General features: G+C 36.1%; 2 protein-coding genes across 6 annotated transcripts in view; both read left to right on the forward strand.

The window, feature by feature from the left end:
• The window catches only part of abhd10a (abhydrolase domain containing 10, depalmitoylase a), a 5,016-nt gene extending 1,705 nt beyond the window's left edge, over window positions 1-3,311 (forward strand). For both annotated transcript variants that reach the window (XM_055200834.2, XM_055200836.2), the window contains exons 2-5: window positions 246-429; window positions 996-1,107; window positions 1,630-1,767; window positions 2,112-3,311. In XM_055200834.2, coding sequence (XP_055056809.1) covers window positions 246-429; window positions 996-1,107; window positions 1,630-1,767; window positions 2,112-2,453 — 776 coding nt within the window. In that variant the 3' untranslated portion in view covers window positions 2,454-3,311. The remainder of the gene's footprint in view (window positions 1-245; window positions 430-995; window positions 1,108-1,629; window positions 1,768-2,111) is intronic.
• Window positions 3,312-7,197: 3,886 nt separating this feature from the next.
• On the forward strand, window positions 7,198-13,508 carry tagln3a (transgelin 3a). Of its 4 annotated transcripts, XR_012365512.1 has the most exons (6): window positions 7,198-7,356; window positions 8,041-8,263; window positions 9,621-9,799; window positions 10,000-10,102; window positions 11,191-11,452; window positions 11,690-13,508. XR_012365512.1 is itself a non-coding variant. In XM_073860989.1 (5 exons), the coding sequence occupies exons 2-5, from the start codon at window positions 8,088-8,090 to the stop codon at window positions 11,372-11,374; spliced, it is 642 nt and encodes a 213-aa protein (XP_073717090.1). In that variant the 5' UTR covers window positions 7,198-7,356; window positions 8,041-8,087; the 3' UTR covers window positions 11,375-13,508. The 4 variants fall into 4 exon arrangements, 3 of the variants coding, with proteins under 3 accessions (XP_073717090.1, XP_073717091.1, XP_073717092.1); XM_073860989.1 differs by having other exon boundaries at window positions 11,191-13,508; XM_073860990.1 differs by having other exon boundaries at window positions 7,232-7,369; window positions 11,191-13,508.
• The last annotated feature ends 139 nt before the right edge of the window (window positions 13,509-13,647 follow it).

The following is a 13,647-nucleotide window of genomic DNA, read 5'->3' on the forward strand; positions in this document are numbered from 1 at the left end:
TATATATATATATATAAATTATACATAAATTTACAAATGTATATACACATGTAAACATTTCTTAAATATTTGCATGCATGTGTGTGTATTTATTTATACAAAGTTATTATACACAGTACACACACATATATAATGTAAACAAAAACTTTTATTCTGCAGTGGATTGATCGCAATGAATCGTTAAGCAACCCTAGTTTGGATTTTACACTGACACCAATGGCTTTAATTGTTTATGCCTTGTTCAGGTGTTCGACACAAGACGACAATACAGTATGCCGCACGACCTGACATGGCAAAGCTGGCCTATAGGAAACTGCCAGGGAAAAGTCCTGGAGTCGTGTTCCTGCCAGGTTTTGCCTCCATCATGGGCGGTCAGAAAGCAGAAGCCTTAGAGGAGTTCTGCAAATCATTAGGCCACTCATATCTCAGGTAATAAAGCTTTATTTGTGGTTTGATATGTGAAGACGAAGAATCAGGTACTTTTAAGGTGTGCCTTGCTTTTACATGATACACCTTGACATGTCTCTTGTGCTTTTGTTAAAGGGGACATTTCACAAGACTTTTTTAAGACGTCAAATAAATCTTTGGTGTCCCTAGAGTATGCATGGATGTGAAGTTCTAGCTCAAATTCCATATAGATAATTTATTATAGCATGTTAAAATTGTCACTTTGTAGGTGTGAGCAAAAATGTGCCGTTTTTGGGTGTGTCCTTATAAATGCAAATGACCTGATCTCTGCACTAAATGGCAGTGCCGTGGTTGGATAGTGCAGATTAAGGGGCGGTATTTTCCCCTTCTGACATCACAAGGGGAGCCAAATTTCAATTAACTATTTTTTCACATGCTTGCAAAGAACGGTTTACCAAAACTACGTTACTGGGATGTTCTTTTTCACATTTTCTAAGTTGATAGAAGCACTGTGGACCCAATTATAGCACTTAAACATTGAAAAAGTCAGATTTTCATGATATGTCCCCTTTAAATATTTTTATCAGGTTTGACTATTCTGGCTGTGGATCATCTGAAGGAGAAATGAAAAACTACAGCATCGGTGCCTGGAAGAAAGATGTGCTATATATACTGGATGAACTTGTAGAGGGACCACAGGTAAGTACATCGGCACCAACACAGGTTTGGGTGGTGTAGAATAGTGGTTCTCAAACTGTTTTTTGTCATAAATTTTCTTTGGGGGGGCCGCGAAGGAATGCACCGTACACAAAGGGGGCCGCACGCTGAAAAAGTTTGAGAACCACTGGTGTAGAATGAACCCTAAACCTGTATGAAGTCCTGAGTTTGATTCATTAGTTGACAAATAAGCCTCCAGTCGCTTAAATAAATTTTTTAATTCTAAGATAGCAAATAAAATGTGCGATCTGGATGGATAAATACTTAGGTTAAAAAGGTTAAGACAGTTAAATATAAATGAGTTAAGTTAAAGGCGAGGTGCATTATTTTCGAAAAACACTTTGGGAAAGGGAGTCGGGGAAGGTCCAGATTCTATTTGGTACGGGCATGTTGGTTTTTATGATTTCAAATATCAACAATGTCTCTTAGAGATCATGCACCCTGCCTTTAAGGGGGCTTAATTTTTGCACACCCATAGAATTTAAGCATATCTTTCATGTCCAGATCCTGGTAGGTTCCAGTATGGGCGGCTGGCTGATGCTGCTTGCGGCTCTTTCACGCCCAGAGAAGATCGCTGCTTTAGTGGGCATCTCCACGGCCGCTGATCACTTTGTCACAGCCTACCATGCGCTGCCAATAGAGGTTTGAAGAGTTTACATAACAATTATTATTATTATTTTTTGATTGTCTGTTTTTTACAATACCAAGATTGTGAGCTTGGTGACATTTGCTTTTTTAAATGTAGTTATTAATCATGTTAGCCAAGGCAGGCAAATTATTTCTCATGCTTAGCATTGGGTATTTAAAGCTTCAAAAATAAAAAAAACTTGAAACTTTTCTGCACCCATTTTGCTACAGATATGAAAGATCATTTGCATGGAGAAGCTAGGAGAGAAGACAAGACAATTTAATATTTTTAGAGCGTCTTGCTTTAATTTTTTATTTTAATTTATGAAGTATGATACAGTTTTCTCTTTAACCATTAGACAAAGAAGCAAGTAGAAGAACAAGGCTTTTGGAAGTTCCCTACCAAGCACAATGAAGAAGGTTTCTATACTTTGAGCTTAGACTTTCTGAAGGAGGCGGAGAACCACTGCATACTTCACAGCCCCATCCCTCTGTCCTGCCCGGTACGTCTCATACACGGGATCAAGGACTCAGACGTCCCCTGGCATGTCTCCATGCAAGTTGCAGAACGCGTGCTTAGTAACGACGTAGACGTCATTCTTCGCAAAAACGGGCAACACCGCATGTCAGAGAAAGATGATATTAAACTCATTGTGTACACTGTAGACGATCTCATTGATAAACTGACCACATTAGGGTAAGGGGTCCTGAGATGAATCAAAGGGGATTGTTTAAACACATTTGACTTTCTCTGTTGTGTTGATAAGAAATGGAGAAATTTTGGAAACGTTTATGCTGCTCTTTCCAATACCGTGAAAGTAGCAAGGGGCTGGTATCAAAAAATGCCAGCATGAACATTCATCAAAAATTTTCCTTTCGTATTCCACAGAAGAAAGTTATTGAGTATAGAAAAACATGATTATGTAAGTGCTGAAATGGGAATTTTGTATATTGGAGCAAATTGTTTTATTTTTATGCGCATAACAAAGTTTGCATTTCTTTTACATTAGTAAATACAATAAATCCACAAATAGACATTCTAACCTCTGTCAACACAAATGAAAATGCCAAACCACATGTGCTGTACCAGGATCTCACCCTACTTTGCCTTATTGTTTATGTTGTTCTTGTATTGTAGCTTTATTATATTTTTAAAGTCATCATTTTTTTTACACGTATCCTGACGCAGTGTTTTATTTTAGATGTGATATGATCGTCTAATGGCTCTATTCTTTAATTGTCTTCTTTCCCCTCTAAAGTACACATCTATAGACAGATGCATCCTGTGTTTGTGTTTCGTATGTTCTTGTCTATATCTTATTTCAAAGTATCATTTTGTTTCTGTGATCTGGAAACAAAATCAAAAGCATATAGATCAGAATAGCTATGATATGCTTTTGATGCAGCCAGGAATTCAGCTTATGGGACGGATTCCAACATCTTCATTCTTATTCATGCATTCAGTATTTTGTAAATAGATGAACAGAGAACACAATTTTAAAGAGTGAAAGATTTAGATCTATATATGTACACTAAATAAATACTATATGTATGTTTTATATGTTTTCATATTTTACTTTCAACTGTTGAGTTGAGTTTGTGTGTTTAATATATGTAGTATTGACAAGTGGGGGATTATATAACTGCAGGTACATTTGGCGTCCTGACCTGAGTACATTTATTTTTTATTATTTTAATAATTTGGTACTCGTTGTCATGGATAACAAAATGTTGAAGGCCATCACAATAAAAGTGTAATATAGCTAAAATTATTAGCGAGGGTCAGCTATGTTACCATCATGCTACTCCCATATTTGGACAACAGGAAATCATGATTTTCAGCTATATAATACACTTTTAACAGAAAATATCATATGGCCTGTAACATCTTGTGATCCATGACAATGTACCTGCATTTATATAATCAAACCATATCTTCTGAAAGAATCCTCTTGACATAAAAGGGTTTTTCTTTGTTTGAGAGATTTTTGGTGTACTTATGTTTTTTTCGGGTTGATTATAAGTATCATCACATTTTCTTTCATATTTATGTCTTGTTTTACTGTATGTAGATTTAGACCTTCTATGCCAAATATAGGAACTTTTTCACTTTCTATATTAAATTTCAAAATATATTTTAAAATGTATATCTTGTTAAATATGTATAAGTCTATGATGTGTACATAAATAGATTTTTTGTTAATAAAGCTGTATGATGATCTGATACTGCAGTAGTATTTGATTCCCACAGAGTTTTATTTGAGTATTTAAGTAGTAATGTGTTGAATATGATAAAGGAGATTGTTGAGTCTATGAGCTTGTTCTGCTATATTTGAGTTCCAGAAATGCCCTGAACCTAAAACTTGTAACACAGGCTACAGGTGCTGGTCATATAATTAGAATATCATCAAAAAGTTGATTTATTTCACTAACTTTATTTCTTTTAATTTTGATGATTTTAACTGACAACTAAGGCAAATCCCAAATTCAGTATCTCAGAAAATACTTAATTGCTCAAAGTACAAAATATTTAAGACCAATACAAACAAAGGATTTTTAGAAATCTGGGGCAACTGAAAAGTATCAAGATGAAAAGTATGAACATGTACAGCACTCAATACTTAGTTGGGGATCCTTTTGCCTGAATTACTTCATCAATGTGACGTGGCACTGAGTAGATAAGTCTGTGGCACTGCTCAGGTGTTATGAGAGCCCAAGTTGCTCTGATAGTGGCCTTCAGCTCTTCTGCATTGTTGGGTCTGGCATATCGCATCTTCCTCTTCACAATACCTCATAAATTTTCTACGGGGTTAAGGTCAGGCAAGTTTGCTGGTCAATTAAGAACAGGGATACCATTGTCCTTAAACCAGATACTGGAAGCTTTGGCACTGTGTGCAAGTCCTGTTGAAAAAATAAATCTGCATCTCCATAAAGTTGGTCAGCAGCTGGTAGCATGAAGTGCTCTAAAACTTCCTGGTATACGCCTGCGTTGACCTTGGACCTCAGAAAACACAGTGGACCAACACCAGTAGATGACATGGCACCCCAAATCATCACTGACTGTGGAAACTTTACACTGGACCTCAAGCAACGTGGATTGTGTGCCTCTCCTCTCTTCCTCCATACTTTGGGACCCTGATTTCAAAAGAAATGCCAAATTTACTTTCATCAGAGAACATAACTTTGGACCACTCAGCAGCAGTCCCGAAGCGAGGCGCTTTTCTGACGCTGTCTGTTGAAACAAGGAATGCGACAGCTGAAACCCATGTCTTGCATACGTCTGTGCGTAGTGGTTCTTGAAGCACTGACTCCAGCTGCAGTCCACCCTTTGTGAATCTCACCCACATTTTTGAATGGGTTTAATTTTACAATCCTCTCCAGGGTGCGGTTATCCATATTGCTTGAACATTTTCTTCTACCACATCTTTTCCTTCCCTTCGCCTCTCTATTAATGTGCTTGGACACAGAGCTCTGTGAACAGCCAGCCTCTTTTGCTATGACCCTTTTGTGTCTTGCCCTTCTTGTGCAAGGTGTCTTAACATATATCAGTGCCATTGTTTTGTCTCAAGACCAGTATTGTTATTTGTAAGGTTTGTTTGTAAAAACTACTTAAGTGTCCTAATATAACTAAGGCCTAGTCCTGGATTAATCTAAACCCTGTCTGGGAAACCGCCCTGTTATGTTTTGTTTGTGTTATATTTTATTTTATTTCAATAGCCTAGTATTTTATTCAAAAAATGCAGTAATCTTCTTACATTGTGACTTTAAGATATATGTGTGTGTGGCTGAATGAATATCTGCATGTAACATCAATATTTATTATTGGGTAAACACAATACTGCACAACATATACAATACAATACAAAAGTAGCATTCATTGATTTAAAGTCTTTCCTTATAGTGAGACCAGCAGGCTGTATATGAGATGTTTTGTGAGAGCCCTGCTGGATTCACACACAGGTCGACAGTGATTGAGACAAACTGGCTGACGGATGGACTGATGAAGACAATGGAGAACGCTGAGGAAGCTTTGCTGATGCCAGGGTTGGGGCAAATAAACAGTCAGTGTTTTCTCAAAGGCATCTTTGTGAGATCGGTGTAATTTTGCTAGGATGCTTTTTAGCACATGGACCAGTGTTTGCATTTATTTATTTTGCAGAAGGGAGAATGTACAATTTTGCCAAAGTCAGCAATAAACATGCATAGCTGTGTTTATAATGACCAGAGCATTAAAAAGAAAGTGATGAGGTTTTTAAAACAGATTGTTGTTAAAGAAGTTAAGGGTTAGTATACCAAGTTGGGGGGGGGCAGGTTGTAGAGTTGTTTGCTACGAATATGAAATTTAAAATAATCAAACATCAATATTGAACTTAAAATGTAAATAAAAGCTTTTTTTAAATAGCATAGAATTTTTTTATTTTACAGTTACTTTATATTTTAATTAACTTAAAAAACCTAGTTACCTGGTTGCTTTACAATTTTAAAAAAAAATTAATTCACACAATTTTTACACATCTTTTTTGAGTTTACTAATATTTTTTTGAGTTGAATTAACTAAAAAATGGTCAGGGAACTTACTTTTTTTAAGTCGAACCAATTGTATACATGCAAACAGTGTGTTCTGAGTATTATATTAGTAATATGTTAGTAAATGCTAATAAATATATTAGTAAATACGAAAAATGAACATGAACTAAGATTAGTAATAAATGCTATAGTATTGTTTATTGTTGGGTCATGTAAAATAATAACTTATGTTAACAATAGAACATGAATATAAATTGTTACCATATATTTTAATGTTAATCATATCTCTGGTAGCAACATCATTGACTGTGTGTCTGTGTATACATTACAAAGTGTCATGTTTGTGTTAGCTCTTGGGTAAACAAGGAAACACAACAGCGACAATGTTGTGTACACCTGTTGTTTGGGTAATAACAGTAAAACATTTTAAACACATTTGCTCTGGCCAAGACTTGAATGTGCATTTAAAAGCAATAAATAATGCATGCCTGACCTCATAGTGTTTTTACTTAGCATATTTTATAATATATTATATTTATCTGTTAGATATTAAGCTCAGTCATTCTGAAATGTGCACACAGTTGTGGAGACACAAAAGCAGAGCCCCCCATTGTGTACATTAGCCTAAATGTTTAATGTACGCACAAATAATTGATATATATGCACATGGGCAACATATGGACATTTTAATGCACTATTGGTTGATCTATATTTGTAATATATGACTTATGCATGTAAAATAAAATGATCTTTATGGGTAATATACACGACATATATTTCATTCATGCATTATTAATATATCTATGTGTATGTGCAACATATGACCTAATTGTCATACGCATCAATTCTTATGATGTCATTCAAAGACCTTCTTTTATTCACCCAACCAATGCACCCATTGGATTTGACGTAATGTAACGCCCAGCGTATATTTCCCAGCCCATCCCTCTCCTCTCCATCAGTGAAAACGCGCGAGGCTTCGGATGCTGCGATGCGTACCACCCACTGATTCTCATCTATGGTGCCAACAGACGGACATTACAGGAGAAAAACAACAAACGTCCTCCATCACTGCTGGTGAGTACTGTAGGTGCGTCAGTCAAATCTTAATTAACGACGCGCTGTTGCATGATGCTCTTCATCGTCGAATCGTGATCAAATACAAAGCAGGTTATTGTACTAGTGTAAGAGCTTACATTAGATGCTCATATTGCTCTTTTATGTTCTGGAGTGATTTGATGCGTGTTGCGCGTCGACCCCGCATGAGAATAAGCGCGCACTTTAGTTTTTTTATAGGGTAATGCAATGCAATGCAATAAAGAACAAATGTATTAGGATATGGACTGGTTTGAAGTCCACAATGACGTTATTTTATATAAAAGTAGTAAAGAAAAAGTGCATGAATATTTTACTGTTTAGCATAAAAAAGAATGTAATTTATAGGCTTACAAGTGATGCACCAATAGAATTTCGTTTGACCGATGCCAGTTTTAATAAACTTACTGGCCATATTTGTCACTTGCTCTCTTATTTCAACTTTTGTTATGATAATAGATCACTGTCTTGATAAATAGTTAACATGCATTATTGTATATTAGTTTATTGATGCATCAAATGGTTTCATAGGCCTACTATCAGATTGTTTTAAATATATATAAAAATTGCACTGTACATTTTGGTGACCGATACTATTTGGTGCATCTCTAAATGTAACAGTGTAATAGAAAACTAATATATACATTTGCTGTGATTCTATTAAAGTTCAGATTATCAGGCCTGTGGGTCGGCGTTGATGTCTAAACGCTGCTATGGCAAACAGAGGTCCGAGCTATGGGCTCAGCCGTGAGGTCCAGGAGAAAATAGACCAGAAGTATGATGCTGAGTTGGAAGCTCGACTGGTGAACTGGATCCTGTTACAGTGTGGAGACGACCTGGAGCGACCGGAACCTGGCAAACAGAACTTCCAGAAATGGCTAATGAGTGGAACAGTATGTATATGAGCACAGAATGATGCACGTATGCAAATGGGAATTGAAGTTTAAGGCTGTAATATCATAAACTCAGACCTGATAGGCCTATTCTATTTCCAGACACTTCTACCTACAGTAAAGGAATACATCATTTTAGGGTTTTCCTTTTTTCACATACAGTACTTAAAGCATATTACATTTCCGTGCAGTAGCATCTAATAAAAGTCATTTTATATCACTTTTAAATTGATACATTAAAGAACCCATTAGGGAAGTTTTAGCCTTAAAGGTGCTCTAAGCGAATTTAGGCCATAAAACATTTTTTGTTACATACAGCAAACATCTCCTCACTATCTGCTTGCTACGTGACCGCTGATCAAACTGTAAAAAATGTGATCTCTGTAGACAGCCAAGGCTCCACAAACTGCAATAAAAACACAGTGGCCAAACCTAGCACCACGATACAAAACAAAGTGTTCCAGCCAATAAACGACACAGAAGGATTTGGGGGTGGGGGTTGGGCGCGTTCATGAAAGCACGGAAGGGAGGGGGTGGAGTCAGCTACGCTCTGTTTGTTTGAAAACAGTTGAAACATCAACAAAAAGTGACATCGCACAGATTTGCTTAGAGCACCTTTAAAACGTGGCAAATCACAATAATAAAATAAATATATTTATAATAAATTATTATTAATAAGCTTTCCATTGATGTATGGTTTGTTAGGATAGGACCATATTTATATAGAATCTGAGGCTGCAAAAAATCTAAATATTGAGAAAATCACATTTAATCACATTTATTTATTTATTTATAGTAGGATATTTACATAATATCTTCATGATCGTTACTTAATATCCTAATTGATAATTTTGACCCATACAATGTATTATTGGCTATTGTTACAAAAATACCCATGCTACTTAAACTGGTTTTGTGGTACATATAATGATTGCAAATTAGACCTTATTTGTGCTTTATAGGTAATAAAGCAAAAACAAGCACACTCTTAATAATACGAAATAATAAAACCCCTGGGCACCTTTGGCACACCGCTCTCAAAGTGCTATGATTTACAAACCACAGTTACATTTTACCGGCACATTCCTGATGCAGCCCATTGAAACCTAGGAGGATGTTTTCTGTTTAGTATGTTAACATAGCACTTTAAACTTTTATTTCAGAAGATCAATAAACGTTTTTCATTACATAAGACTTTTAAAATGAATAGGCCACTGCCAGGATGATGCTGCATTATTGAGAATCAGTCTAAGTGGACTATCAGTCAGACAGATGTCTGGCTAAAGATCTTTGTTCTGTGTGTGTGTGTTTTAGATGAAGTTTGATTGATGTTGTCCTCTCTCTCTCTCTTTTAACAATTCTGTGCCGGCTCATTAATAGTCTGTACCCGAGTGGCATGGAGCCAATTAAGAAAATCACAGAAACTAAAATGGTCTTTAAACAAATGGAGAAAATCTCACAGTTTCTGAAGGCTACTGAGGAATATGGAGTCAACAGAGGAGACATATTTCAGACAGTTGATCTCTATGAAGGTACTGTAACACACACAATATTTTTTCAGTATTTAGTATGGATTTTAAACCGTCACTGGAAATTTGTTGTAGCGCATGTAGGATTTTGTCAACTACAATCAGTAGTATTTTTTGTAAGTGTAAAAGATGCTTTGGTCAGGTTGTGTTGTGTCACACGAATCATGTTCATCTAAGTTATTCAGTTGTTTTTTGTGTTAAAGGGAAGGACATGGCCGCTGTCCAAAGAACACTCACAGCTCTGGGAAGTGAAGCTCTTACAAAAGACGACGGTCATTATCGTGGAGACAAAGACTGGTTTCATAAGTGAGCTGGACAAACCTGAAAAAAAATCATATACAGTGGTGTGAAAAAGTGTTGGCCCCCCTCTCAAGATTTCTTATGTTTTTGCATTTTTGTCACACTTTAATGTTTCAGATCACCAAATTTTTTAAAATGTTAGTCAAAGATAGCACAAGTAAACACAACATGCAGTTTTAAATGAAGGTTTTTATTATTAAGGGAAAAAATAATCCAAAACTGCATGGCCCTGTGTGAAAAAGTGTTTGCCCTCAAACCTAATAAATGGTGGGGCAACAACTGTGATCAAGTGCTTCCGATAACTTGCAATGAGGAATTTTGGTCCACTCATCTTTGCAGAATTGTTGTAATTCAGCCACATCGAAGAGTTTTCGAGCATGAACTGCTTTTTTAAGGATTAAAGATAAGATTCAGGTCAGGATTTTGACTAGGCCACACCAAAGTCTTCAGTTTGTTTTTCTTCAGCCATTCAGATGTGGACTTGCTGGTGTGTTTTGGATCACTGTCCTGCTGCAGAAGTGTGATTCACTGAAGTCCCAAGGCTTTAAAAATGGCTTTATAACCTTTCTGCACTGCTACACTCTAAAAAATTGCTGTAATTTTGCAGCTGGTTTCCAGTAACTTACTGTAGAAGATAAAGTCAAAAAATGTTTCATGTTCATTTAACTTTGAACAAAATGTTGCCAGTAAATAACATAAATGTAAAATCTACAGTAAGTTACTGGCAGCTAGTTGCCAGTAATACTCATTAATACTGTAATTTATACAGACATTTTTTACAGTGTAGATCTCAATTACTTTCTTTTACATTTGTTTCTGAATATCTTTGGATCTCGACATGATGTGTAGCTTTTAAGGATCTTTTGGTCTGCTTCACTTTGTCAGGCAGGTCCTATTTAAGTGATTTCTTGATTACAAACAGGTGTGGCAATAATCAGGCCTGGGTGTGGCTTAAAAAATTTAACTCGGGTGTGATAAACCACAGTTATGTTTTAACAGGGGGCAAACACTTTTTCACCCCACTGTACAACCCTATAATCAATCTTCTAATGCAGTGTTATATCACACACACTTTGTGTTTAAATGTGTTTTAGGAAAGCTAAGGGACACAAGAGGGAGTTTTCAGAGGAGCAGCTGCGTCAGGGCAGGAGTTTAATCGGTTTGCAGATGGGAAGCAATCGCGGAGCGTCTCAGTCCGGTATGGTGGGTTACGGCACCCCCCGCCAGATCATGCGGTACGATTCTCCTCGACAAAATGGAGATGAAAACAATCCCTAAATACTCCAGCCAGCTTTGATTTAAAATTAAACTGTCAAATGTAATATTTCAGGTAAAGAAGCAATGTGTACATGTGTGTATGGACCAGTTCAAAGGATGTAAACAACACTGGTCCAGAAGCACTTCCTGTTTCCGTTTTTTAACACTAGATAAACGTTGGGATAAAATAAACCAACAGAACATATAAACCTGAATTAACTGAAGTTAAACAAACATCTTAAAGATAATAATATATGTAAAATAAAAAAATAACTGTCACAAACTGTAACAGGAAGTGTTTCTGGACCAGTGTTGTTTGCATCATTTGAACTGGTCTATATGGTAGACAGTGCAACCGCTAACACCAAGCCTATAGGTTTACATATATTATTGTTATTCTTTTACCCACAATGCACCAGTAATCCCAGTCAGCAGTGGATCAAGGCCAAATACTCTGAGATTCACTGCTAATATTAAATGGCACCTATTATGCAAAATCCAATTTTGCAAGGTGGACATAAATGTGTATTGGCAGTGTGTGAACACAACACCATACAATGAAAAAAACACCATCCACCCTGTTTTAATCCCTGTTATACAAAAGCAGTGTCATTAGACATGCCATTTTGATTCTCTTGTTAATGTGACGTCACACTGATAAAGCCCCACCCATAGCCACTGATTGACAGTCCTGCATTACCATAGTTTCCCCCCTTAGCAAGTTTTACGCTGTCTTTCAAGAGTGAGATACTATTTTAAATGAAAATGCTCACTGTCTCTTTTTGTAAGGAAGCAAGGAGCTGTAGCTCATTTGCATTTAAAGGTACAGACACACACAAAAAAATTTTTTGCTCCCACCAAATAGTGGCATTTTGGCCATGCTATAATAAATGTTCTGTGGGGTATTTTGAGTTGAACTTCACAGACACAATCCGGGCACACCTGAGACTTATATTACATCTTGTAAAAATGGGCATAATAGGTGCCCTTTAAATGTATCACTAAACTTTAACTCTTTGTTAAAAATGTGCATTTCTCTAAACGTGTAGTTCTTTATGAATGGTTTGCTAAGAAAGAGGCTTTTCTTTAAGGTCAGAACTTTAGCCCTGTAAGCTGTAGAATTATTTAAAGGGATAGTTCACCCAAGAATGTAAATTCTGTCGTCGTTTGCTCACTCTCATGTTGTTACAAACCTGTATAAAATTCTCTGTTCTGATAAACACAAAAGAATATATTTTGAGAAAGGTTTGTGGCCAAACCGGTCGTGGAGCCCATTTGCTTCCATAGTATTCTTTTTTCCTACTATGGAAGTGAATGGGGTCCACGGCCGGTTTGGTTACAAATTTGTGCAGGTTTGTAACAACATGGGAGTGATTGGGTGATGACAGAGTTTTCATTTTTGGGTTAACTATCCCTTTAATAGAGAAGCCTTTTTGATACAAAAGCCATCTTAAACCAATCAGTATCTTTTGGAGTGTCATGTTATACTATTTAAATTGAATTATAAATGTACTCAAGGTGTAAGTTGTTTATGGTTGACTTGATACGGTATTATCAAATATACAGTAATTACTGTAACAGAATGCACACATGACACAAATATTGTCTCTTCACCAAATATCGATGTAGTCCATATTTTTTTCTGATGTCACTGAAGTGAACTGATGTGATATAGGAGTGTTGCTGTATAATCACTGTACAAAATCAATTGTGGTATTTATTTAGTGTCAATTAAATGCATCTATTTTTAAACTATTTATTGGATTAACTAACGTATGTAAAGTTATTTAAATGTGCATCTAAATCTATGATTGTATTATAGATTATAACACATTATTATGTTACATACTTCTGACTAACACATACTGTACTGTCACAGGTTACACATACTTTTCAGTTTAGATGACTGTGAGGTACTGAGCCCCTAAGGTGACATTGGAGTAAAAAAATCAAAAGTTTAAATTGTAAAAAAATTCCGTAGAAATTGCAGATGGGTTGCCGGTAATTTACCGTAGATTGGAATTTGTGTTTTTTACTGGCAACATTTTGTTCAAAGTTAAATGAACATTGAACATTTGCAGGTCTTTGTCTTTACAGAGGAAAACTTAAAAAAGCATCAAGCAAAACATTCTGGGAAACAAAATCTGAAGCAAAAGGTTGATGATGATTTCTGGTTCCCAGAATGCTTTGCGTGAGGCTGTTATTGTATAGTTTTGTTCTGTAAAGATAAAGACTTTGAACAAACTCTTGCCGGTAAATAACATGAATTTGGGTCTGCGGTAAGTTACCGGCAA

This window comes from Misgurnus anguillicaudatus, chromosome 22, assembly GCF_027580225.2.
Source record: "Misgurnus anguillicaudatus chromosome 22, ASM2758022v2, whole genome shotgun sequence".
NCBI lineage: Eukaryota > Metazoa > Chordata > Actinopteri > Cypriniformes > Cobitidae > Misgurnus > Misgurnus anguillicaudatus.